The sequence below is a fragment of the Tyto alba genome, unplaced genomic scaffold, assembly GCF_018691265.1.
Source record: "Tyto alba isolate M040663 unplaced genomic scaffold, T.alba_DEE_v4.0 Super-Scaffold_22, whole genome shotgun sequence".
Classification (NCBI taxonomy): Eukaryota; Metazoa; Chordata; class Aves; order Strigiformes; family Tytonidae; genus Tyto; species Tyto alba.
Window position 1 is genome coordinate 40,556,186 of NW_024881296.1, and position 24,234 is coordinate 40,580,419.

The window sequence follows — 24,234 nt, forward strand, 5'->3', positions numbered from 1 at the left end:
AAAGAAGTGTTTGAGGCACTAGTACTCTATTCACGCTAAACCTTCCACCTTCAGTGGTAACGGAAGCCATTCGTCCTTTGCAACTTCAGATGTGAAGCTTGAGTAAGCTTGAACCACTCGTTACTTTTTCTTAAGAACAATACCAATTTCCAGTAGATGGATTCTTCTCTTTCAATTAAGATTTTAAAAATTAGTCTTGACATGTATTCCTTATATATAATGCGATATTATATTATATTGTACAGTATTGTATTTGCTGCAATATATAATCTTTCCGGGAAAGTTTTTTAAAACCGTCATTTGGTATAAATTTATTTTCCTGGGGACTTAGAGTTGATCTCTACAAGATTCTAGGTCATGTCCAGGAGTCAGCACCACCGTTTCTCCAGAGCAAATAAAGGATTAAGAGACACTGAACTTCCTATTTCTATTAAGAATTTCGTTTAGTAAATTTTGTTTGCACAGCAGCGCTAGAAGTAATATATTTGGAAAAAGCATATTTTGCTGGATAGTTTTAGCCATAAAACCTAATGAACTGGGTTGCATGGATGTACTTTTGTTCTCCCACAGGTAGCAGAAATGCCATCTGTGTCACAAGAGAGCTTTCTGCAAGCGACGGCTTTGCATATCACACATTCTTTACATCATTTTGCAGCGTTGCTACGCTGTGGGCGAGTCTCACCACGCTGAGACAATAGCATCTCGGAAATTTCTCGTCTCTCATTTCTAGTCCCAAAGTTGTCCCGCTCTCGGTCCCAAAGTTCAACGCGTAGGCAAAAGCACCTCCTAACTGCACTGTGGACAATTATTTGCACATGAAACTGAGATTAAAGAAAAACATAATTTGCAAGCCTGATGGGAGGGTACCTCATTACAGCACTTCCACATGACCGTTTTTTCATTTCATTTTTGATTTGTATTTTTATATAAATTCGGCACACCATCACTGTGAATAATGTATTTGGGGAAAATAAAACATCGCACATTTTTAGCCATGAAAGGTAATGAACTGTACTGTACGGAAATACTCCTGTCCTCCCCCCCCCCCCCCACACACACACCCACACACCCTCCCACACCCCCCAATGGAATGTTCCACTCGCGACCGCCCGCGGCTAAACCAAGGAATGGGACGTTCCACTGCAGGAGGAAGTGGGGGGGGGGGGGGGGGGGGGAGGAGGAGGCCGCGCCGTTGGAAAAGCCCGCCCGCCGCCGTTAAGGGGGCGTGGCTTCCGTGCGCCGCGTTCGAAAGAGGCGGCGGCGGCGGCGGCCCGGCCCGCCATGACCCAGTCGGTGGTGGTGCAGGGTGAGGCGGGCGGGGGGGGGGGGGTGGTCGTAGCGGCCCCCAGAGCCCTTCCCTTCCTTTCCCTTCCCTTCTTTTCCCTTCCTTTCCCTTCCCTTCCTTTCCCTTCCCTTCCTTTCCCTTCCCTTCCTTTCCCTTCCCTTCCTTTCCCTTCCCTTCCCTCACCCGCGTCTCTTCCCCTTTGCAGTGGGTCAGTGCGGGAACCAGGTGGGCTGCCGCTTCTGGGACCTGGCGCTGCGGGAGCACGCCGCCGTTAACAAGGTAAAGGCCGCGGGCCGGGCCTGGGCGGGCCGGGCCTGGGCGGGCCGGGCCTGGGCGGGCCGGGCCTGGGCGGGCCGGGCCTGGGCGGGCCGGGCCTGGGCGGGCCGGGCCTGGGCGGGCCGGGCCTGGGCGGGCCGGGCCTGGGCGGGCCGGGCCTGGGCGGGCCGGGCCTGGGCGGGCCGGGCCTGGGCGGGCCGGGCCTGGGCGGGCCGGGCGCTCCGCGGGCCGCGTCTCTTGCTGCGCCCGCAAAGCGCTCGGGCGGCTTCGTGTCAGCAAAACCGTCCCCAGCCGCCCGACAGCTCGTCTCTGCTTGGGCTCTCTCTCTCGCCTTTCCGCCGTGAAGAGCCCAGGGGGTCCCTACGGGCAGGCTGGAGGCGGCTGGGGAAAAGAGGGGGTTGTTGGGTGCAGGTTCTCTGCCACGGGCAGCGGTGCAGCGAAGCAGGCCGCCGAAGCCCGCCTTTGTCTTGTGGGCCGTGCCCGTGCCTTACTGGGCAGTTGTGCTGAGCAAAATAGCGTGAAGAGGGCCTAGGGTTGTGCTGAGTACCCTCACCAAAAATGAGCTCTTCCTGCCGGGACTGCAAAGATACTGTTTCCTGGTAAGCACCGTATGTTACCAGGTAGCGATGAGCAGTCCTCGATGCCTTCTGTTGAAGCACCTGTAAAAAGGCAAGGGATGAAGTTCGTACACATATGGGGAGTCTCTTGGTTTTAGTGTTGTAGCGAACAGTGGCTTCCAAATTCCGCTTCATCAGGTGTTTAGGAGTATGGTAAACGGTCACTCAAATAATGTTAAAAGTACTTAAACTTGCCAGATCTCTGGTGGAGTAAGCAATTCTGGTGCCGCCTCTCAGCTGGAAGTTGAGGAATCCTTGATACAGTGCAGTGTGCTTTCCACAGAACTTCATGGGCATTGGTATCGTGGGCCTGGAGCTCATGATTAACTGCAAGTTTATCAGTGATGAACTGAGTCATCTAAACAGCAGCTATTCAATTTAATGATTGAACTGGGATCTTCAGTAAAATCCTAAATCTTTAGAAATGAAGGAAAAATGGTTGTTCAATCTTGCGTTGAAAAATTAATTCCCTAGTTGCATCATCCTGTCAGTTTTTAGTATCAAGCTGATGCTTTAATGAAATGTTCTTTTTAGTGCTGACTAGAGCTAGTTGGATTCAACATAGATGTTCACTCTGTTTTGAGTGGAGAGGTTTGACGGGTGGCCTTCAGAGGTCCCCTCCAACTTAAATTATTCTATGAAAAAGCAGTGAGAATTTCTGACGTTGCACATCATCTTATGTCATGTTGTTTCCTTTTAGAAAGGAATTTATGATGAAGCACTAAGCAGTTTCTTTAGGAACGTAGACACAAGGTAAGTCTTCTTATCAAGCAGCTCATGAGTTTAACACAGTAGATCAACAAGTCTAGTATCTTCTCTTAACCTAAGTTACAGTTTTCTTTGTTTCAAGCCATATTTAGTTTGTGCTAGAAAAATATTTTGCTTTTTTATATTCTCAAAACGCTACCTTTAACTTCCCATTTTAACTATACTTCAGTAGTTAAAAGTGTTGAAATGGTTTAGTTTTGTTTTCCTTCTGTACCAAAAATAAAGTCATGATCTGACAGCTTTTGCCCTTGTGAATCATGATCAGACTGCAAGCCCTCTGAATACAAACTAAGCAGCATTTCTTGAAGAGTTGTAAGAGGAATTGTATATAAGGTAGTATAAAAGGCCATGTCACTTTTTAGATCCCTTTTCTCTGACTAGTTTGTTATGCAAGGAGTGGTGGCTATGATTCTTTTTAAGTGAACCAGTTCATGCCATAAGAGCATTCAGTCATCTATTATCTGTCCAATTACAAAAATGCTTGCAATTTACAAGAATAAAACAGTTGTGCGCTTGGATATTGCGATTGCATTTTAATTAATTAAAAAGCATTTGTCCAGCCTCTGTTTCCTTCCATCATATGGCCGGGCTGCAGTACAGCATGCAATTTTAACTAAAACGGCATTGAAATACTAATTGGTTTGTCTCAAATTTTATCTCTTTGAAAGAACGTGCAAGTGCATTGGAGTTTATCGTTGCCATTCCTGTGGGCATTGCCTAGAATTTTTTTGTTTTTACCAAGAAATTTTGTTTGTAAAGCAAAGTTTCTGTGTGTGCTAGATGAAAACACCAGATTTATAATTGACAGGTTGTCTGCAATAGAAACATCTGTTTTCTGTCTGTAAAGAGGAAGGACTTATCTCACTGAATACTGTAGGAGTTGCAAGGAAGATTCCCCTACCTGTGAAACAGAAGAATGGTTATTCAAATCTCATCTTCTCCAGGAACTGTTCATTTTCCTGTTTGAAACAATTCCCACTTCTGACTGTAGCCTTGAACCATCATTTACTTAGGGAGAGTTGTTCCAAATTCTGTTGCTCAGGCTGTGCAGTTTTGGCCTTTTGTTATTGTTGTGGGGTCTGGTTTAATTTTACCAGTAAGAACTAGTTCACCTCCCAGGTCATTGCAAGCATAAAACTCTGTCACAAAAGTGACAAGCTTCAGTCTTCTAGGCTATGCTGTACCACCATTTAAAATAATTAATCCAGGTGGGCTATCCTGTCAGAAATGGCTATGAGCAAACACTCTGCCAGAACCAGACAGACTTTTTTTTCTGTTATGGTGATGATTAAACTGTGTAATATTGGGCTTGTGCTTATGCATATGGATGGTTTTATATGCAGAAATGTTTGTCTTCAGCCTAGGGGATTCTAGGGAACATGGGGATTTATTCCAGGAATTGAATCAAAGTGATTGAAAGTATGGGCTGGAACAAAAGACCACAAACACAGTAATAAGAGAAAGAAGTGTTGGTTTTCTGTTTTTTTGGGGGTGGTTTGTGTTTTGTTTTGTGTGGTTTTTTTTTTTTTTTGTTTGTTTTGTTTTGTTTTTTTAAGTTAGTCCCTGAAGGGAAACAGAATTTCTCTAGCTGGATTTACTGGAGCTGCAGTGGACTCTGAAGGGAAGTTAGGCAGGCCAGAGGAATCACGGGAGTACTGGAGGCTGCTGTGAGCTGCTCCGCTAATGAGAAGTGTCTGGAGAGCTTTGAGAGAGAGGGTGGAAGATCCTTGAGGAGTCCAGTGCAGCCCCTCTCTTCCCCTCACTCCTGATGGGATTGAGCATGGTCAGAACATATGATGCTGTAGCAAATTTCAGCTGATATTTTTGGAATATTGCGGTTGAATGTACAAAGGTATTAGATACTTTAAATTCAGGCTTGACCAGTCCCCAAATTAGGTAAATAACTGAGAGGAAAACTAGATTCATCTTCTAGTATCCTTGCCTTGTTTCCCTGGATTGACTATAGTTTGGCAGGACTAGAGTATCTCATCCTTCGAGTGCAGAAGCACCAGCATTCACTGTGGAAAAAATGCAACTGTGCACAAAGCGTAGTCCTCCAGGCTGGCCCAGTACAACCAGCCCTGGAAAAAAAAAAAAAAAAGTAAAATTAAGTTATGTCAGCCCAGTGTGATTTCTGAACTGGTAAATCTTAATGGCAAATTGTCAAGCAGGGAGCTGTGCTCGTGCAGTTACACAGCTCTCACACCTTGCAGGGCAGAGCGGTGCGGTACTGTCCCCAAGGAGAGAGTGGTGGTGCTGTTTGGTGCGCTGTGTTCCTTGTGTGCTGCAGAGGTACCCGCCGCGGGCTGGAGAAAAGATAATCCTTCTCCCTTTGGGCAGTGCTTGTAGAATTACCGCAGAGCAGAGGCTGGAGCTGAGAGAGCTTTCAAAGCTTATGTTTTCAGTTTCCTAAGTACTGCTTAGGGTACTCCTGCTCGTGTCCTGTAATTGCCTTCAGGGAACTGCGAGCTCTGTCTCCGCAGTGTGTGTTTCTGTTTGTTTACGCTGTAACAGTCCACTGAACTGATTAAGGAGTCCTCTGAAAGATTAAGAAGGAGGGAATTTTATTCTAATACATACTGCCTTGTTTTCTGTTGCGATTCCGAGCTTGGATTTTTTTTCTTTTTTTCAGAAGTGGTGGTGATGGTCCTGATATTTACAAAGGAAGAATCTGCTCTTTAAAAGCACGAGTAAGGCAATCTATCAGGTCATTCTTTTTACACTGCATATTTACATTCAACTGCATAGGAATTTTCATAAGGTCCTTATAACTGCATATGTTTTTAAATACTACTTCGAATACTAAAATTTCTAACAGTAACTTTTATGGTTCAGTAGAGTAATGCAGGTTGCTGCCATTTCTTCTTTGAGTGGTTATAAATTTAATAAAATGATTGCAGATATTCCCAACTGAGTTTTTATCTGAATTTTCTGAGGAGCGGGTTTCTCTGAACCAGTTTAAGTGATTAAAAAGCAAGAAAACTTGAAACATAAAAATGCTTTAATTGCTTTATTTCTAAGTGTTGGGGCAAAGTATAAACTTTAAACAAAACTGCATTATCGGAAATGTTGTCCTAGTGAGCAACTTTTAGCAAATCAGCCAAGGTGAATCTATTTGGTCTCCCAGTTCTTAAAAAAAAAAAAAAACAACCAAACAAAAAAAACGTTTCTCTGGAGCACAGTAGAAACAACATACCTTTTCTATTGTAAATAATTTAATATTTCTTTGTGTGATTATTTTGAAGGGTGGTTTGCTTACGTACTGAATTTTAATTCTTTCCTTTCTCAAAGGCACTGTTGATTGACATGGAGGAGGGTGTTGTAAATGAAATTCTTCAGGGACCATTGAGGGATGTGTTTGATAGCAAGCAGCTTATCACAGATGTTTCTGGTTCAGGAAACAACTGGTGAGAACCTCTTCAGAAAGCATTTCTTAGCAACTAATTAAATGGTATTTGAAAATGGACATGATAACTGTAGCTTTCTAGTTCGTTCTGCACCTGGGAAGCTGTAGCATCTTACCAGTAAACTTTGGAGTCACTGTTGCCTGGAGGAGGGCTTTGAAAAGCCTTTTACAGAAGGATAATTCTGCTGACACATCATTTTGTCTATTTTTTTTTCTTCCTCTTTTTTGATTTGCTTTTTCAAAAGAACATGCTTTTTATTTTTGTTTCTTTGGTCTTCAGCTGCTTCCATTGCTCAGTCAAAGCCATAATCTAGTTTGAGACTGTTTATCTAGTGTGGAAATTAGATATGTAAGTAAATTCACTTCTGATTTCTAAGCATCACAGAGTCTGGCTTTGTGCATATAAAATACGTTACCAGAAAGAGAAATTCAGAAAAAGATTGATTAACATAATGAATTCTAAATTTTCACCAAGATGTTAGTTCGCGTCTAATAATACTCAGTGCACTACAGACTGGAAAGCAAATCATCAGCAAATGTACTGAGAGTGCAACACAGGGAATAAAGCATCCTGTAACTTCATCATCTCTCAGGCAAGTGTATTGAAAATGAGCTGTTTGGGGATTTTTTTTATTACTGGTAGCAGCAGACTTACATAGTACTCAAAAGAAAATCAGTACTTGTATTACATCGGGATATCCTTATTGCTGAGGAGTGTACAACTTTCTTTCCATAATGACAAGTTGATCATCCACTGTGGAAGTTTATTTCCTTATGGGTACAAAATAATAGTGCACGCTTCAAAGCTGTGAACTTCGTGTTGCTTGCATCCTCAAAATTAAAACCATATCCTGACTCCCGTATTCACATGGTGTAGTCACAGCTTAGCGACTCACAAATCAGGTGTGACATCCAGCTCTGGGCTCTGAACTCTAAAAGGTCAAATAGGAGGAGTTAAAATAAAAGCTGAAAGATTGTTAGATTTCTTTAAGTACTTTTTTTATATCCTCAGGGCTGTAGGTCATAAGCTATATGGCTATCAGTATCGGGAAAACATTGTGGAAAAGCTGAGGAAAACTGCGGAACATTGTGACTGTCTACAGTGTTTTTTTATAATTCATTCTATGGGAGGTGGTAAGTAATTTTTTGATGGTTAGTATGATGGCACCAGCCACAGATGAAAAAGAAAAACCTGGATCTTGAAAAGAAGATCAGTGTAATAATCTACATCATTCAGAATAAAAAATTCAACATGGTTAACTAAGCGGACCAGTAATTATCTTTGTCAGAGCACTGAGGAGCCCTAATCATGAATGAAGTGCTGCCCAGAACAAAAATACAGCTAAAATTTGAAAGACAAGGCAGTGGGTAGATGAAGACAGGTACTAAATACAAGGAAACACTGAAATATTACTGATGAGAAGAGGGGACAGTGGCCTCGGAACACTGACATCATTGTTGTAATCAAGGCATTTTTAATCACAGGGAAAGAGTTTTCCAAAAGGCTTTGAAGGAGACTTCTAATGTTGCTTAACTTTAGAAAAACTTTGGTTTTCTGTTTTCTTTCCACATGATTCTCTTGAATCCAGTCTAGCTACTTTGTTAATAAATCAGAAGGAAGAATCCCTTGCAGTGACAATTTTGTCATTGCTGTACTGCCGCTCTGCCTTCCTCCCCCAGAAACATGGGGGGAGCACGTGTTAAAACTGGTTACGATGTTGAAGAAGACACAGAAAATAGCTCTGAATATGAAGCAAGAGTTTTGTCAGGGGCCTTTTTTTGTGGCCATTTGCTTAACTTGAGAGACCCTGCAGATACTGTTTCTGTTATTGCAGAAGGTTGCTGTCTTGTTCATACATGAAATTATCTGCTGCTGAGGTTGTTTGCTGTCCAGGACAGAAAAAACACAGTTCCCTGATTTGAACTCAGTGCTACGTGGTTAGTGCTAATGAGGAAAAGAGCATGTGTGCTGGGGTAAAGGGGTGGTTCCACTTTAACTGGAGAATAAGAAAACGTTACAAAGAAACCCCAAAAGGAAAGTAAATAATTCTTTGGGTCAGTTCAGTGTTTTTAAACAAATATTTTACGTAAAAATCCAAAATAAAGATTTTTAAAAAAATAAAAATACTAGGTCAGAAGAATGTTGGCTACATAATGGGACTAGTTGTTTTGCAGAAATTTTTGAGATTGTATACTGTGGGAAATACTTTTATCACTTAATTATTTTCCTGTCTGGGAAAAGCCTTCCAGCCTTAATTTACATCTGAGTAGCCTCCACTGTCAGCCAAGTGCTACAAAAAATATTCATTAATATATATATATATGTATATATATATGTGTATATATATATATATGTAATTGAATAGTTGTATGTTTCCAACATGTGAGACTTAAGGCTTAAGATAACAGGGGGAACCTTTTATCTTCTCTCCTTCTGTCTTCATAATTACATTCTGTCTTCATTCATAATTAGGGACAGGATCTGGTCTTGGAACTTTTGTACTAAATTTGCTTGAGGATGAATTCCCAGAAGTGTATAGATTTGTTACTTCAGTTTATCCCTCTGGTGAAGATGATGTTATTACCTCTCCATATAACAGTGTTCTGGCTATGAAGGAGCTTAATGAACACGCAGATTGTGTGCTACCAATAGAGAATGAAGTAAGAAATAATACTCTATTTCTGTCAACTTCTTTTTTTAGTAGACTGCATATAGGAGGTGTTTCTTCCTTCTGGGTATTGAATGGAGTACCAAATCCTAAAAAGCATGGTTTCATTTTTTAAAGTAGTAATTAAACTCCCAAGTCACTTGCAGGCTTTTTAAATTTATATGGGTATCACTAAAAAGTTGCTCTGCAGCTTCAGAGTAGTCTAGAGTTCACTTTTTCATGCCTATGTCAAGGTAAACGTGAAAAGCTTTTATTTACTGAGGCTGTGAGAGTCTCGTGTTCCTTTATAAGTCTATGTGTGTGTAGTATCAGTAAAGCCCTGCAAGGGGAACGACTAACCACTCCAAATTCCAACACTTGACTTTACTGACTAGTGATATGGGTGGGCACCATAGGCATACCTGACCACCCGAACCACTAGACTCATTTGACTCTAACTTTGACTCTCTTGCTGTTTGCTTATAAAAAAAGCAAGAGAAAGTGGATTACGATTAGAGAATATATTTTTTGCTTTCACAGGAATTATGAAAACTTAAGATTAATTTTAGGAGATGAGGGTTTTGCATAGTTGAATAAAATTCAAGCTTCTGAGTCAAGCCCTGTGCATGTTTGTGACATGTAAGAACAGACTTTTAGAAGCATTTCAGTCAGTTGTAAGTGGTCAAAAGTTGGACTTGCACATGTAAAAGGTACTATCTTTGAACTGGCAGTACCATGTCAACTTTTTCTTTAAATAAAATGAAAAATTGAGATACTGAATTTGAGAGCTCTGTGATAAAGACTTATTGTATGCTTTTTTTTTTTTTTCTCTCCCAAAGTCTCTGTTTGATATAGTCAATAAAATTCATCAGATGATCAATTCTGGGAAGCTAGGGTCGACTGTGAAGCAAAACAGCTTGGTAACATCAAGCGCAGGCGGCGCGAAAGCTGGGCAAGAGAAGCCATTTGATGCGATGAATAATATCGTAGCCAACTTGCTGCTGAACCTGACAAGGTAAAGTTGCGTGTTTTTTTCCTCCGTAAAAGCACTAGGGCTGGAGGTGGTGTGTGCTGGAGGTGGTGTGTGCTGGGGGTGGTGTGTGCTGGGGGTGGTGTGTGCTGGGGGTGGTGTGTGCTGGGGGTGGTGTGTGCTGGGGGTGGTGTGTGCTGGGGGTGGTGTGTGCTGGGGGTGGTGTGTGCTGGGGGTGGTGTGTGCTGGGGGTGGTGTGTGCTGGGGGTGGTGTGTGCTGGGGGTGGTGTGTGCTGGGGGTGGTGTGTGCTGGGGGTGGTGTGTGCTGGGGGTGGTGTGTGCTGGGGGTGGTGTGTGCTGGGGGTGGTGTGTGCTGGGGGTGGTGTGTGCTGGGGGTGGTGTGTGCTGGGGGTGGTGTGTGCTGGGGGTGGTGTGTGCTGGGGGTGGTGTGTGCTGGGGGTGGTGTGTGCTGGGGGTGGTGTGTGCTGGGGGTGGTGTGTGCTGGGGGTGGTGTGTGCTGGGGGTGGTGTGTGCTGGGGGTGGTGTGTGCTGGGGGTGGTGTGTGCTGGGGGTGGTGTGTGCTGGGGGTGGTGTGTGCTGGGGGTGGTGTGTGCTGGGGGTGGTGTGTGCTGGGGGTGGTGTGTGCTGGGGGTGGTGTGTGCTGGGGGTGGTGTGTGCTGGGGGTGGTGTGTGCTGGGGGTGGTGTGTGCTGGGGGTGGTGTGTGCTGGGGGTGGTGTGTGCTGGGGGTGGTGTGTGCTGGGGGTGGTGTGTGCTGGGGGTGGTGTGTGCTGGGGGTGGTGTGTGCTGGGGGTGGTGTGTGCTGGGGGTGGTGTGTGCTGGGGGTGGTGTGTGCTGGGGGTGGTGTGTGCTGGGGGTGGTGTGTGCTGGGGGTGGTGTGTGCTGGGGGTGGTGTGTGCTGGGGGTGGTGTGTGCTGGGGGTGGTGTGTGCTGGGGGTGGTGTGTGCTGGGGGTGGTGTGTGCTGGGGGTGGTGTGTGCTGGGGGTGGTGTGTGCTGGGGGTGGTGTGTGCTGGGGGTGGTGTGTGCTGGGGGTGGTGTGTGCTGGGGGTGGTGTGTGCTGGGGGTGGTGTGTGCTGGGGGTGGTGTGTGCTGGGGGTGGTGTGTGCTGGGGGTGGTGTGTGCTGGGGGTGGTGTGTGCTGGGGGTGGTGTGTGCTGCAGATACACAGGCCTGCATCAACTCAAAGAGGAATTGTTTTCCGTTTTTGACACGAGACTCCTCTTTTTGAGAATTATTTACTGAATGTTAAAGCATTTGGAGGTCTTGAGACCGTAGCGGCGGTGTTCTAGCCACGATCGTCTTAGAACTGAAGTAAGGCAAAGTTTATAGGCAGGAAGGTACCGTCTTCTGTTAATGCTACTGGAGCCCAGGGAGTTTTGCCTTTCTAGGCCAGTTGTATTATTTTATGAATACCATCAGATCATTGTTGTTCCTGCAACTGTCTGTTGCTGCAAGAAACTCCTGGTGAAATACACTTCTGGAGTATTGACCTGCTTTTCTTTTAAACACCTTGTCAGGAATGCTGTCATGCATGTTTTATTAAAGCCTAGAGATTAAAAGTGGAGCTCAGCAGCTCTGTCCACGTACTGAAAAACAGTGCGAAGGACTACAGTTGGGAACAAGGTGTCATTCTTCATGATTGATTGTTCTATAATGAGAAGTGTAAGTAAATAAGATACAGCACTGTTACTGCCCAATGTGAAAGTTTAGTAATTATACGTGAACAGTTTCTTGAACGCTGTGCTGTTTAACTGTTTGATTGTACCAAACAGTTGAAAAACAGATTTTAATGAATGTTTACGTTATAAAAGTAATTTACCTGGTTTGTAACACAGTCTCATAAGAGTTTGTTAATTTTTTAGTTCTGCTAGGTTTGAAGGTTCCCTTAACACGGATCTTAATGAAATCAGCATGAATTTGGTTCCATTTCCTCGACTCCATTACTTGGTTTCAAGCTTGACTCCTCTGTATACATTGGCTGATGTCAATGTACCTTCTAGAAGGTAAGAAAAAAATATTATGGAAGCTTTACTTTTAAAGTTTAATTTCTGATTCTTCCATAGTTTTCATTTTAAAAATTCCATTCTATAGCAAAACTAAGGATAGAAGTCCTAAAAGTTTTAAGTCTGCCACGTTTTCAAATTTGTCCTGCTGATTTTAGGAACATCCTTTGTCCCTTTTCTCTGTAATGACTGAGCCAGTAAACTTGAAATGTATTTTTCTTATCTCTGCTGGGAAATGTTTCTGTTGGAAAAATGCATTGCTTGGAGAGAACCTACAGCACAAGTCCTTTTGAGTAACAGTTTGCACTTGACTCACAAAATACTATAAAGACAAACAAGGTATTAAAATAGACTCCTCGGGGTGTAATGGTATCTCACTTCAGTCTGGAGATGCAGTGAGCCTATTTAACATCTTGTGACATAAATTGACACTTGTCAATTTTTGTGAGATTATTTATCCCACAGACATAGCAGAAAAATAACAAGATAAAATAGATTTTACTGGTTTTAGCGAATTAAGTTCATACAGCAAAAGGTCCAAGTAGTGGTAGAGACAGCAGAGGGTAAGTGATGGAAGTATGCAAAGTGGAGAAGAAGGCAGGACCACCCCTCTTCTGCGACAGCAAGTTGTGACAATCAGTTGGATCCCTTGAGACCACGCCCTGAGGAGACCATACAGTGCTGGAGAGAAACTAACGGACTGTGGGGAGAGATGCTCAGTCAATCATGTTTCAGAGTGAGGTGGGAATCGTAATATTTTTGTCCCCTTTAGTTATTTTTTTTAATAGGCAGATTGTGGCAGAGATGATTTAAAAAAAAAAAAAAAAAAAAGATAGATGCAGGGAGTTTGGAACAGATTGAAAGAATAGCTCAGATGGTGTGGGTCTGCAGAAACCTCCGCAAGACACTGTCCTTGATATCCCACAGTAGACTGGAGTTTGCTTAAGGAGGTGACGAGAGAAAGAAGATGATCTGCAGTGTCATCTTTTAAAGCAGTCATGCATGGTAAAATTAGAATTAGTAGGCAAATATGTATAGTCTGCCTTTTCCTATATCATTAATCAAAATTAATAAAGTTCTGTGATTCATTGATCCTTTTAAATAATGAAGTGTAACAGGCAGATAATCAGTTCTGTAAGGGTCAGCAGCAGTTTGGTATTCCTTGTCAGATCCTTCACAAGTGGTGAGATTGTCCACTCAAATGGGAATGTAGCCAGAGCCTCAACTATTTAAATCCTTTTACTTATTTCTAATACTTTGTAACCATTGACCTGAAATTGTCATAATAAAGGTCTCTTAGTCTGTCTACTTCTTGGACTTCAGACTCAACCGTGGCCTTGTAACATGCAGAGAGGAAAAAATAGATCTGGTGTGTTTTTAAGATCTTCTAATGCCAACATATGTACATATAAAGGTTTGAATATTTTTCCTGTAATTCACGATCTCGGGTTAAATGTAACTTTATCTGCAGAATTTTATGAACTTTTAAACCCTGAAGCCTGTCAGCCTGAAGAACTTTTGCCTTACTAAGAGTAGATAACTGTTTTCTTTTCACTTAGGTTGGATCAGATGTTTTCAGATGCTTTTAGTAGAGATCATCAACTAATTCAAGCAGACCCAAAGCGTAGCCTCTACCTTGCCTGTGCACTTCTTGTTCGAGGAAATGTGCAGGTTTCAGACCTTCGCAGAAATATTGAAAGGTTCGTAATACTATTCAAAGTAGTCATGGAATCTGTTATTGAAACTGTTACCAGTTGTCCTGAGCACTCTCAACTTTTCATTTGAAGATTTTCAAGACCAAATCAATTTATTCAGAAATATTTTTCTTAATTTCAGAAGGGAAGGAAATGTAATTAATTGACGTAATAAGTTAGAATAAGTCACAGCATTCTTGGATTTCCAAATAAAGGGAGCTGACAGATGTCCCTGTGCTGCTCCTCTCATTCTCAAAAATACAAAAGAAAGCCAAGCCTGACCTTCCAGAGGTCACCTGCCAGTAAAAGATGTTGGAGGAATAGGTTCTGTAGTAGAAGTTTGTTTTTACTGAACAGAAGGCCCTTCTCTTTCATGGTTACTTTCATGTAGATAGGGAATCATCCTTATTTTGACAACTTTGTATTATTAGCACTCTATTTCTACCTTTTACACTCTCAGTCGACATAGCTATAACAGGAAAGGTAGTCAAGCTTCACATACAGAATGGAGGTTTGAGGCAGACAGGGGTGCACGGGGAAAAATTTCTTAGAATCTGAAGCATTTTACTTATTTCTAAGCTAAAGGTAGGCTGGTTGTTCCCACATGGTGTTAATCTGCTCCTCTCCTAAATCTGAGTGCTTGCAATCCCTTTTATAGAAATAGGTGCTTGTAACTTTATTTTTCAAAAATTAAATAACAAAACAAAATTGTTGTCTGCAATTTAAATTTTAAAATAGACACGGTGTTTTAGTCTGAAGTCTAAAATGTCACATTCAAAATGATAGTTATAACTGGCAGTTCTGAAAGCTTAAATGTTAACCGTGTCAGACTGCTTGTTAGCAAAGGAAACTTAAGCTTTGTGTTCTTTACACTCCTTTAGTAACTAAATTTTTGTATCCCAGGTTGAAGCCCTCCCTGCACTTTGTCTCCTGGAATCAAGAGGGCTGGAAAACTGGTTTGTGTTCAGTACCTCCCGTGGGCCATTCCCATTCCCTTCTGGCTTTAGCAAACAACACCTGTGTAAAACCAACATTCATTGAACTCAAAGACAGATTTATGAAGCTCTATAGGAAGAAGGTACAATCTTATTATCCGTAGCCTCTAATCATTAGCATCTTGCATTACTGGGAAGCGAATGTTAGTATCACAAAGGGACTGCTTAAAAGTAACAGCTTAAGATTTTTAATTGTGACCTATCAAGGAATAATTCCAACAGCTGCTGCTCAAAAAGCATAATTAACCTTATTAATCTGTACCTACCAGGCAATATACTTCCTTTCTTCATCAGGGAGGTAGTATCTGAGAAATCTGCCTACCAGTTTGTGGTGGGTTGACCTTGGCTGGCCGACAGATGCCCACCAAGCTGTTCTCTCACTTCCCTTCCTCAGCAGGACCCGGGGAGAAAGTACGAGGAAAAGCTCGTGGGTCAGGATAAGGACAGGAAGATCACTCACCGGTTACTGCCATGGGCAAAACTGGCTTGACTTGGGGAATATTAATTTAATTTATTGCCGATTAATAACAGAGTAGGAGAATGAGAAATGAAACCAAAACTGAAAGCACCTTCACCCCACATTCTTCTTCCAGGCTCAATTTCACTTGTGCTCCTTCTTTGCTGATCTTGGTGTCTGCAGGGCTGTTTCTGTCACATTCTTCTGACTCCTCTCACAGCTGTTGCAGAGCATTTTTCACCCCTCTGTAACTGTGTTATCAGAGAGGCATTACCAGCGTTGCTGATGGGCTCAGCTTTGGCCAGTGGTAGGTCCATGCTGGACCTGGCTCCGTCTGACGTGGGGGCAGGTTCTCACAAAAGCCACCTGTGCAGGCCCCTGCTCCCCCCCCGCTCCCAAAATCTTGCCACGTACACTGAATACACAGTTTGGTCAGGTGTACCCAAGAAGACAGAATATAAAAAGATGGGTGTGTAAGAAATCAGTAATATCAACTGTGATTCCATCAGGGATTGTTGGTAAATTTACAAAGTATGTGAACAAGGGATGTAATGATACAGGTCTTTACATCTACTTTCTGCAGCGCTTGTGCTCCCCTCTTCAGTGCAGGCTAAACGGTACGTGCTGAGCCAAAGGAGTTGGGTAGCAGCAAAAAGAGTAACTGAATTTGGTTTTGTTTTTTTTTTATTCTCTTAGGCTCACCTTCACCATTATCTGCATATAGAGGGGATGGAGCAAAGCTGTTTTTCTGAAGCCATATCATCTTTGTCTGACCTGATAGAAGAGTACAATGAACTGGATGCCACAAAAGGTGGGCCTAGAACAGATCCATCGAGACTGAAGATAGCTATTTAAAGAAGGAAGAACTGATTTAAAAAAAAAAAAAATCATTTCCTGCAACGACTTGAGTTACCCAGAAGGAATTGCAGCGTGTGTAGCTATTGTAATTCCAAAGTGAGACTGGGACAGCGCCCTCCTCAGCTCTGAGAGGTGTCGTATGAAGTGACAGGCCCAGCCTGTGAGAAATATTTGAAAGACCCCGAGTTCTGGCAGGTGTCGGTAAGAGCGGTCTTCCTAACTGTGCATTGACATCCTGTGTGCTGTAAAGAGAAGGAAGAGGTGTAGTAGCAGCCAAAAATGCAGGTTTTTTTTTTTTTTCTCAGACTTTCAGCTTATGGTAAACTAAAGTCAGGCCTTGCTTCGAAGAAGGATCACTGTTGCTAGGTTTGTTTTTTAACAAAATGAAGACTATGAAGACAAGAAAAGCCCACCTAGTCCTGTCAGAGGTGAAAGGGAGCCGCTAAGGACACTGGTTGCTTGCACTCTGCAGGGCAGTAGTCATTTCAGAGTCCTCTAAGCTATGTTCAGGCTTTTAATATTTGCTTCCGTGTTGTACTCAGCTGTACTGGAGCATTCAGAGTTGATGTGAAAATTGTCAATATCGGAAAACTCAACAAAATAAATTGTTTCAAGTATTATACCTGGATTGTTAATTAACATATTTTAATGGTTCATGACTGCCGAGTTGCACTTGATGATGAGACAATACAATATACCTCTGAGTGAAACGTGCACTTATAATGACTGTTTGGAGAACAGAGTTTGTATGAATAAAAGACTGCAAGTAAAACAGCTGTTTTAATATTTATAATTACCAGAACAAGTAGATTTTTTTATATTACAGTAAGACCTTTTACAAACTAGAATGTACAGCTCTTTCCAGTTGCTTGCCAGCCTTGGCTGTCTTCGAGCAGCAAGACCAGTGAACTGTTACAAATCAGAATGGGTCGATGCAATGATTGCTTAAAGCTTGAAATCCTTCTAGCGGAGTTGGGATGGGCGCATAAGCAAGCACACTTTCCAGTGCATAGGCCCTGGCGTAGTCAATAAAACATTGCAATAACATTTGTTGAGAGCATTTTTTTTTTTAAGAAAGCATTCTAAAAACAGTCGTTTCCTTGAAATACTGCATCTGTTATCTGCAGGTGCCCACTTATTTGTTCCTTGTGCATTGTTTGTATTCATGACACTAGAGAGAGATCATCTGCTGCAAAAAGCAATCTGAACTTAAAATTGACTTCCGTTTGAAACGGCATTGATGTGTTTTCCTATTGCAGACACATGGTAGAAAATCTTAATTTGCGAATCAAGAATGATAGATGAAGTGTTAAAAGGTTTTGGGGTTTTTTTTCTAATAGGTCAGAGCATCTGTGAATTTACATCTGTTTGTGGGCAACAGCTTGTTGCACTGCACTATGAAGCTATATTGCTGTATCTTTTTTTTTTTTTTAATTACCAGAAGTTCCTGTTTTGACGATACTAGTGTTATATACACCCTTCTCAAGAATGTATTTCCACGTATAAAAAGAACTACCTTTAAAAAGATGCACTCTTATTTGCATTTTCCAGGTGTTATTGAAAGCTTATGACGCGCTTTGCGGCGGCAGGGGGTTATGCTAGCCTAGGAGTGTGACTGTGCGGTCGCACCCCCCAGGATGTTCCAGTCGGGGGGGGGGTTGCTCGTCACACAACTTTGAGTTCAGAAAATACATCTCCTGGAGCACTGCACACCCTCTGACACACACACGATGTTATCCACATCATCTTCCACTTGAAGAAGCCTTCGTTGGGGCACTCAAACTGGACGGTGATCATTTTGGACTTGTTAGGTACGCAGCACCTCTTGTCCAAGCACGCCCCACAGAAAGTTAGCTTGTAGCTTTGAGTGGTCGAGCATCCTGAAAAAACGAGTTTCTCCGCTGTGGGAAGCTGGAACGTCGGTTGACATGTTTTTCCTTTGGGGATCTTTAATATAAAAACAAAGAAAAGCCTCACTTTTTTACAGGTTAGAGCATGTAAGAAAAAATTGTAACATTTACATGGAAATGTCTTGAGAATTACTCTTTCTGAAAGCTGTCTTTCATTATCAGTCAACAAATAGGAAATATTTTCTGAGTGACTGAGCGCTAGGACAGCATTAGAAGCACTTAAACTTCAGGACATCATACTGTTTTGTTTGAAATTGCACATCCGTAGTTTACCACTGTAACCTGAAGACTGAAGGTAGAAAACAAAAGTTTTTTAAAAGCCTTAAAAAAAAGGAAGAAGTCATTTCATACTCGTAGTTGTTAATACATCCCTTTTCCCCTTACTTGCAAAACTTCGATTTTCCATTAGCAAGTCATTTAATATTAGGAAATACCGTTACTGTCTTCAGCACGTTGGTCAGACAAGGCTGGATGAAGCACAGTCTCTTTTCCTTCTTCATTTCACATTTTCCGTTGTCGTTGGTCACTCTGCTGGACATGCCCATGCCGCAGGTCCGGGAGCAGCCTGTCCAGGGAGTTGCCTGAACCAGGCACTTTTTCTTCAAAACCAGCGGTAAGCTTCTGGAAGCTAAGACAGCAACGCGTTATTTGTGCAGCTGAACAGCCCCAGGCGGCTTAACTGGAAGTAAAAGGAGAAGCGTTTGGCTTCTGGTCGTGAAGATGCTTTTGTGGGTAAATCTGGGAACTGAGGCACAAACCAAGTTACACAGAAGCCAGCTGAGCTGCCGCTGGCTGCTCGGATCCCAGCGAGGGCTAGGAGGTTGTGCGTGTTGTGTGAGCCTCCGCTTAATGTAGTGGAAATGCTACGTGGGGAGAGTTACTTGTGGAATTTTTATGAGATGTCCAGAAGGCAAGAGGCGCTGAAAATTATTTAAGACCAAACATCGCTTGAAAAGGGGGGCTGAAAGCGTTAACGTCGGTGTCTTTGTGGAGACTGCGGAGGCTCTAGGTTTTGTGGTGGGGAGTAAAACTCTCCAGTCGCCCCTGGGTATCGCCAAAAAGCCTGTTTTCTGAAGGATTAGGGCTGGGTTAGGTGGAGCGCACCTTAAAAAAGAAAATTGCAGTGCGAAAGCTCATGGTGAAACTGCAAAAAAAAACCCAAAACCCTGACTATATGGGATGTGTGCATTTGGGTAAGAGTAGGGGCAGAGTGGGATGCCTGGAGAGGAGGCAGCAACTTAAAGATGTCAAGGCAGCAAGCACTGTCACAGGTCTGCACGAGACAGAGGGAAGCTGAACGGCCGTTCATACTCGGTACGTTTGCAGCAGCATGACCGAGGTGCATTCCTGCATTTCCCAATGTGCCAACTCAAATTGCCAAGGAGGGCCGGAAAGCCGAGCAAGAGCGGGGAAGCGGCACTTGGTACCCGCTCTGACGGAAAACAGACCCTTCAGAGCAGCCCCTGGCCCGCTGAGCCGTTCACGGGACCCCTGCCCAAGCCGACGCGACGCTTCTGCTGCCCAGGGAGAGGGAGGGGAGAAAACCCTTCTTTTTTTTTTGGGGGGGGGGAGGGAAATGAAGGTGCTTTTCTGGAGAGGGGTTTGTGTTGCCTGCAGGGCGGCGGCGTCCCGCCGGCGCAGGGGCCGGGCGGCTGGGACGTGGCCCGCTGGGCGCCCCGGCTCGGGTTTGCCTTCTGCTCTTGATCCGGGCCCGCCCAGCGGAGCATTCTTCACCGATTCACTGCCCCTGGCGCTTCAGCTTCTGGCCCCACAGAGCAGGGGGGTGCACGCTGTCCCCCCCCGGCCTCGCGTGGGGCCCAAGGGGGGGGGGGGGGGGGGGCCGCTGCGGCTTCTGCTGCATCGGACTGGCGACTTTCTCTAGGAGTGAAGTCCGTCCGGATGCCAAGTCAGCCGCCTCACTGAGTGTGTTTCTACGGGCAGCATTCAGTGCATTTCTGTAAAAAGGCTTTGATATTACTCATAGGCATCGTATCGTAATTTTGAAGAAAAGGCGAACCGTTTTTATTGTTGCTAACTGGCATAACCACTGCTAATGTGTTAGAAGTTGTCCAAACAGATTTTGTAAGCGGGTCTATTTATCTGCAGATCTTCCTGTTCCCTCAGCAGTCTCGAGGAAAGTTTCCCAATTTTTTTATTTTTTTTTCTGCTTTGCGATCCCTTCAGTTTTATTTTATTGATTCACGATGACGGTCCAGCCTGCAATCTCCCCACGATTCAAGTTGCCACCAGATAAATGGCTCAGCTCTCTGGTACCCACATTAGTTGTAACAAAGATGAGTTTCCCCACGGAAACCTGCACACGTGCAGGGAAGGAGACGGCGCAAGCACCGGCAGCTGCGGCCGGGGACGGGCCAAGACAGCAGCTCCTGGCCCTGGTGCTTCCCTAAAGTGAGAAAGAGTGAGCAGCAGAGCAGGAATGAGTTTGAATGGAGCATCAGCCCACTCAAGCAGCACACGTATGCTTTTGGCCAGGCTGAACAGAGAATAAATTGGGGGTAGCGTTGTCCCGGCAGCCACCTGAAACTTTGTGAATTCAGGAAAGACGTTAAGGCAATTTTTGTCATTTTATGCTTTCCACTGGCAGAAGAGGCCTGCAATACGTTAATGTATGTCTGTGCAAACCAAGACTCCCTACCACCACGAGGCAGGACAAAGTGAGGGTGTTCCCAGGCCATCAAACAGCCGTCCACCCCCAGCCCTAACCAGCCCGATCCGAGGGGAGCAGCGAACCTCTGCAGAAAAATTAGCTCGGCTCAATTCCCCGGAGAGACGGAAGCCAGAAGGCTTTTTGCTTTTTGTGTTCATCAGGCTCAAAGAAGAGAGTCTGTGACCTAAGGGGAAGGGGAGGGGGGGCAACAGTGGGGCAGCCCTGGCAAAGGCCTTGAGCGAGGGCGGAGAGCTCGGCAGCGCCCTGCCCGCCCGGCCGCGGGAGCCGGGGACCCCCAGCCCGGCAAGGCTGGCCCGGGGACGCGGGTACCGGAGCGGCCAGGCACACCTGACGTCAGGCTGTAGTTCGCCGCTTGAAGCCGCCTGTGGTGTCCCGGGCCGCAGGTGGATCGTCCCGGCTTCTGCCCGCCCGCGGCCCCGGCGCTCGGTGCTGAGCTCGGCGCGAACACAGGCGTACAGCCAATGGCCCCGCTGACACACAGGCACTTGTAAAGCGGGTTAGGCTGGAAGCTCTGCCCGTTGAGATAAAAAACTCCATTGAGCTCGCATCCTACAGCTACCAGATCTGCAAATGGTAAACAGCGGTTACTAACGCCGGAGAAGCGGGTGGGTCCCGCTAAAACGCCAGCAGCCTTCACTGCACCCGCAGCTCCAAGCTCTCCCCGGCCCAAGCACTTTTTTTTCTTTTTTAATTTATGCCCAGGGATAACTGCAGCAAGCTAACTTTAAAACAGTCATCGGCATGTCTGCAAATAGCAGGCTTGCGTACGACGAACTGGTTTCGCTGAGGCATACACGGGTAGGATTAAAGACAGTCCCAGCCCTACTCTGAGGTTCTCTGACTGAGCAAAGGGCTAAGTTAGGCTGACTCGCCCCGCACCCCCCCGCGCGGCCCCAGCAAGCGGGGTTTTCCTCCCAAACCATCCACCCGCCCGGTGCCACCCTCCCGGCATTTCAAGGAGGGAACGTGAAAGACCAACTTACATGCGCACACGCCCGCCTCGTACCTCGGCTGGTCGGCGGAGTAGTCGCAGTAGAGGCCTTTGTGGGGGTCACAGACGTCGGCGGCGCCGCAGGTCTGCCCCGCCTGCCTGGCACAGACCCGGCAGCAGCCGCAGCCGTCCCGCACCAGGCTTATCCCGGGGCTGCAGGCGGGCACCGGCGGGCACCGGCACGGCCAGCGACAAACCTCCCTGCGCCGCCGGGCTTCGCCTTGTCTCCAGGCTGCACTGGCGGGCTGTGGGAGAACTTACACACAGTGGGATTTTTTTTTTTTTTTTTTTTTTTTTTTGAGAGCCGAACGCCTTAGGTATAGCTGGGGTATAGCAGCAAACGAAGCTGGGACGGAAAAAAAAAAAAAAAAAAAAAAAAAAAAACCAAACAACCGAAATCGCATGGAGACACTTAACGTTCCTCATCTCACAGGATCCAGAAAGTGAGAGGCTGGGGGGTTTAGGTAGGAGGCAGAGGACCCGTTTCATCAGCCACTGCCGTGCACCGAGGTGTCGTTGCAGCAGTGAGACTGGCCTACTGCCTGTGTGAAACGCAGTTCATCGGTCTTTCCTTTGCCTCCGATAGAACAGAACCTATGGTAGGGCTAAAGCAGGAAGAGAAGTGTCTTAAAGTAGACAGTGGTTTTATTTTAAATACTCCTTCCCACAAATCTCTTACCAAATTACTTTACTTTTGGTTCCTCCCGCTGTTTGATAGCCAACCTGTGTGCAAGAACCTTTTGCAATAGTAAACCCCTTTTGAGCGTTGCTTTTACTCCAAAATTTGAATAGCTGTTTGGAAAGGAGCATTACAGCGTTTACAAGCTCTCTTGTGCTAGATGCAAAAATTGAATCCTAATAAGGGAGGCTAGTAGTTGCCCTGAGTTCAATAGGTCATTTTCTAAGAAAGTATCTATTTGCACGCTAAGCATTCGTTGAATCCGGGGCTTACAGGGCAAAGACCTACCTCTAAAAGATATTTTCATCAGCAGCAAGGAGTCAAGATCTAGCCAGAATTTACTGTTTTCCACATTCCGTCTCAGCATTCACGTTTGTTTTGTGGGTTTTTTAAAAGAAAATTAAGTCCTAAATAATTCTTGACGAGCTCAGGGGGGGAAGATTAAGACAGCACGGTGTGAAAGGATCTGTTTGAGTCCGCTGATACTCCATCGGCCTTTTTTGAAGAGCTGCATCTGAAACGTGACGGTCTAGACCTTCGCGCTAGATGTGTTCCCACTGCTGATTTCAGCAGCAGTGCGGGCCGTGACCCAGTCACCGACCACGGACCCCGAGGGGCGTGGGGCCGCACGCAGCCCTTCCAGCTTGCAGGGAAAAAAAAAAAAAAAAAAAAAAACAAAACCAAACAACCCCAAAACCAAAGCAAACCCCCTCTCTTTTTTTGCGGGCACGCGGAGGCCCCGCTCTCCGTGCCTCTCCGTCCCTCCAGGCTGCAGGAACCACCTCCCACTAACGGAGAGCTGGCCACGGGGGCGGCTGGGTCTCCTTTCAGTTCAACTTCCAGACTGGAAGTATCTGCAGAACTCAGTGTTTCAGACGTCACATCCCACGAAAGCTCTCGCAGCGTAACCGGGCTGGCTTAATTGCATGCAGCAGTAAAATGACCTTTTAAAAGGCTTTTTTCTACCACTAATTTCCGTTTTTCATGGACATTTGCAACTATATTTACGATATCTTAATCCACAGCTACTAATGGAGCTCCAAAATAGTGGCTTTCAAGCTCCTTCGGCTGAATGGTTTTTAATACACGTACTAATTCACACAGGCAATTCATCTAATAAATGAATATGAAACAATGTCACACGGTATTCCCTGCAGCAGGCAGAAGATAGTTTCATAAATGTGTTACTTTGTTAATCGTTTGCTGATAAAGGATTTCTTCTAATCCTTTTTACCTAAATGCAGCAATAATAACGAAACAACTAAATTACGTATACTTTTCTAGGCAGCTAAGCCTGTTCTATAAAACATAATGTTAACTTGATGAACGTGTGCATTGAAGTGTAAAGCTTGTTACAGGCTTGTTCTGGAAACAAGACACACAGGTGTTCCTAAACATTTAACAGTGCTCAAGACTGCATGGTTGTTTTAGGAAACGCTTTCTTGCTGCTTTTTTTCTTTTTAGGCAGAGTATTATTATTAGGAATTTGGCCGAGTTCCAGCTATATGAGGTGATGTGGCTGAAATCAGATATCACGTTTCAGAATGGGTATGTGTAGCAGGAAATAATCGCTGTGATTCAACCAGTATGTTTAATTTGTATTACAAATTAAAACATGCTTTAAGCCTACAGAATTTTACCTAAGCAAGTGATTTTTCTCTCCTTTTTTTAGGCTACGATGTCAACTGAAAGGTGGGAGACTACAGAGTTTCCCAGTAAGAAAAACACCATCAGGCAAATATCTGACAGTTTTAACTGTGGAATTACCGAGAAGCTCAGTCTACTGGAAAAATCTTCAAAAATCTATTAAGTTACAATGAAAATTTAAAGTTTGCTTGTAAGGTTTACAGGCCAAATATTTTCTAATCTTCGCTTCCCAACGTTTCTGTACCAAAGCTATCCACATCACACAAGCCCACTGCATACTTTTCCTGATCCTATGGGCAGGTCAGAAAATGAGACCATTGTG

The 24,234-nt window shown here is 44.5% G+C and overlaps 2 protein-coding genes across 3 annotated transcripts; one reads left to right on the forward strand and one right to left on the reverse strand.

Annotated features, from left to right (window-relative positions):
* Nucleotides 1-1,213: 1,213 nt before the first annotated feature.
* TUBE1 (tubulin epsilon 1) lies at nucleotides 1,214-17,043 on the forward strand. Of its 2 annotated transcripts, XM_042795625.1 has the most exons (12): nucleotides 1,214-1,306; nucleotides 1,491-1,564; nucleotides 2,879-2,931; nucleotides 5,579-5,636; nucleotides 6,238-6,353; nucleotides 7,365-7,486; nucleotides 8,826-9,013; nucleotides 9,840-10,015; nucleotides 11,852-11,992; nucleotides 13,552-13,692; nucleotides 14,590-14,764; nucleotides 15,835-17,043. In XM_042795625.1, the coding sequence occupies exons 1-12, from the start codon at nucleotides 1,282-1,284 to the stop codon at nucleotides 15,991-15,993; spliced, it is 1,428 nt and encodes a 475-aa protein (XP_042651559.1). In that variant the 5' UTR covers nucleotides 1,214-1,281; the 3' UTR covers nucleotides 15,994-17,043. The 2 variants fall into 2 exon arrangements, with proteins under 2 accessions (XP_042651559.1, XP_042651560.1); XM_042795626.1 differs by lacking the exons at nucleotides 1,214-1,306; nucleotides 1,491-1,564; nucleotides 2,879-2,931 and having other exon boundaries at nucleotides 5,579-5,653.
* Nucleotides 17,044-17,661: 618 nt separating this feature from the next.
* On the reverse strand, nucleotides 17,662-22,632 carry CCN6 (cellular communication network factor 6). The gene is made up of 5 exons (XM_042796150.1): nucleotides 22,554-22,632; nucleotides 21,579-21,818; nucleotides 20,923-21,159; nucleotides 18,341-18,534; nucleotides 17,662-17,943 (listed from the first exon to the last, which is right to left on the reverse strand). The coding sequence occupies exons 1-5, from the start codon at nucleotides 22,630-22,632 to the stop codon at nucleotides 17,662-17,664; spliced, it is 1,032 nt and encodes a 343-aa protein (XP_042652084.1).
* Between the last annotated feature and the right edge of the window lie 1,602 nt (nucleotides 22,633-24,234).

Bases quoted from the DNA above. Each gene is read 5' to 3' on its own strand.
- CCN6 (XM_042796150.1), bottom strand. From the start codon at position 22,632: ATGCTGAGACGGAATGTGGAAAACAGTAAATTCTGGCTAGATCTTGAC. The intron at 21,160-21,578 runs GTAAGTTGGTCT...TACCATTTGCAG, and splicing joins CGAGGCGGGCGTGTGCGCAT to ATCTGGTAGCTGTAGGATGC. The intron at 18,535-20,922 runs GTGTGCCTGGCC...TTGCTGTCTTAG, and splicing joins GAACTACAGCCTGACGTCAG to CTTCCAGAAGCTTACCGCTG.
- TUBE1 (XM_042795625.1), top strand. From the start codon at position 1,282: ATGACCCAGTCGGTGGTGGTGCAGG. The intron at 11,993-13,551 runs GTAAGAAAAAAA...CTTTTCACTTAG, and splicing joins GTCAATGTACCTTCTAGAAG to GTTGGATCAGATGTTTTCAG. The intron at 13,693-14,589 runs GTTCGTAATACT...TTTGTATCCCAG, and splicing joins CTTCGCAGAAATATTGAAAG to GTTGAAGCCCTCCCTGCACT.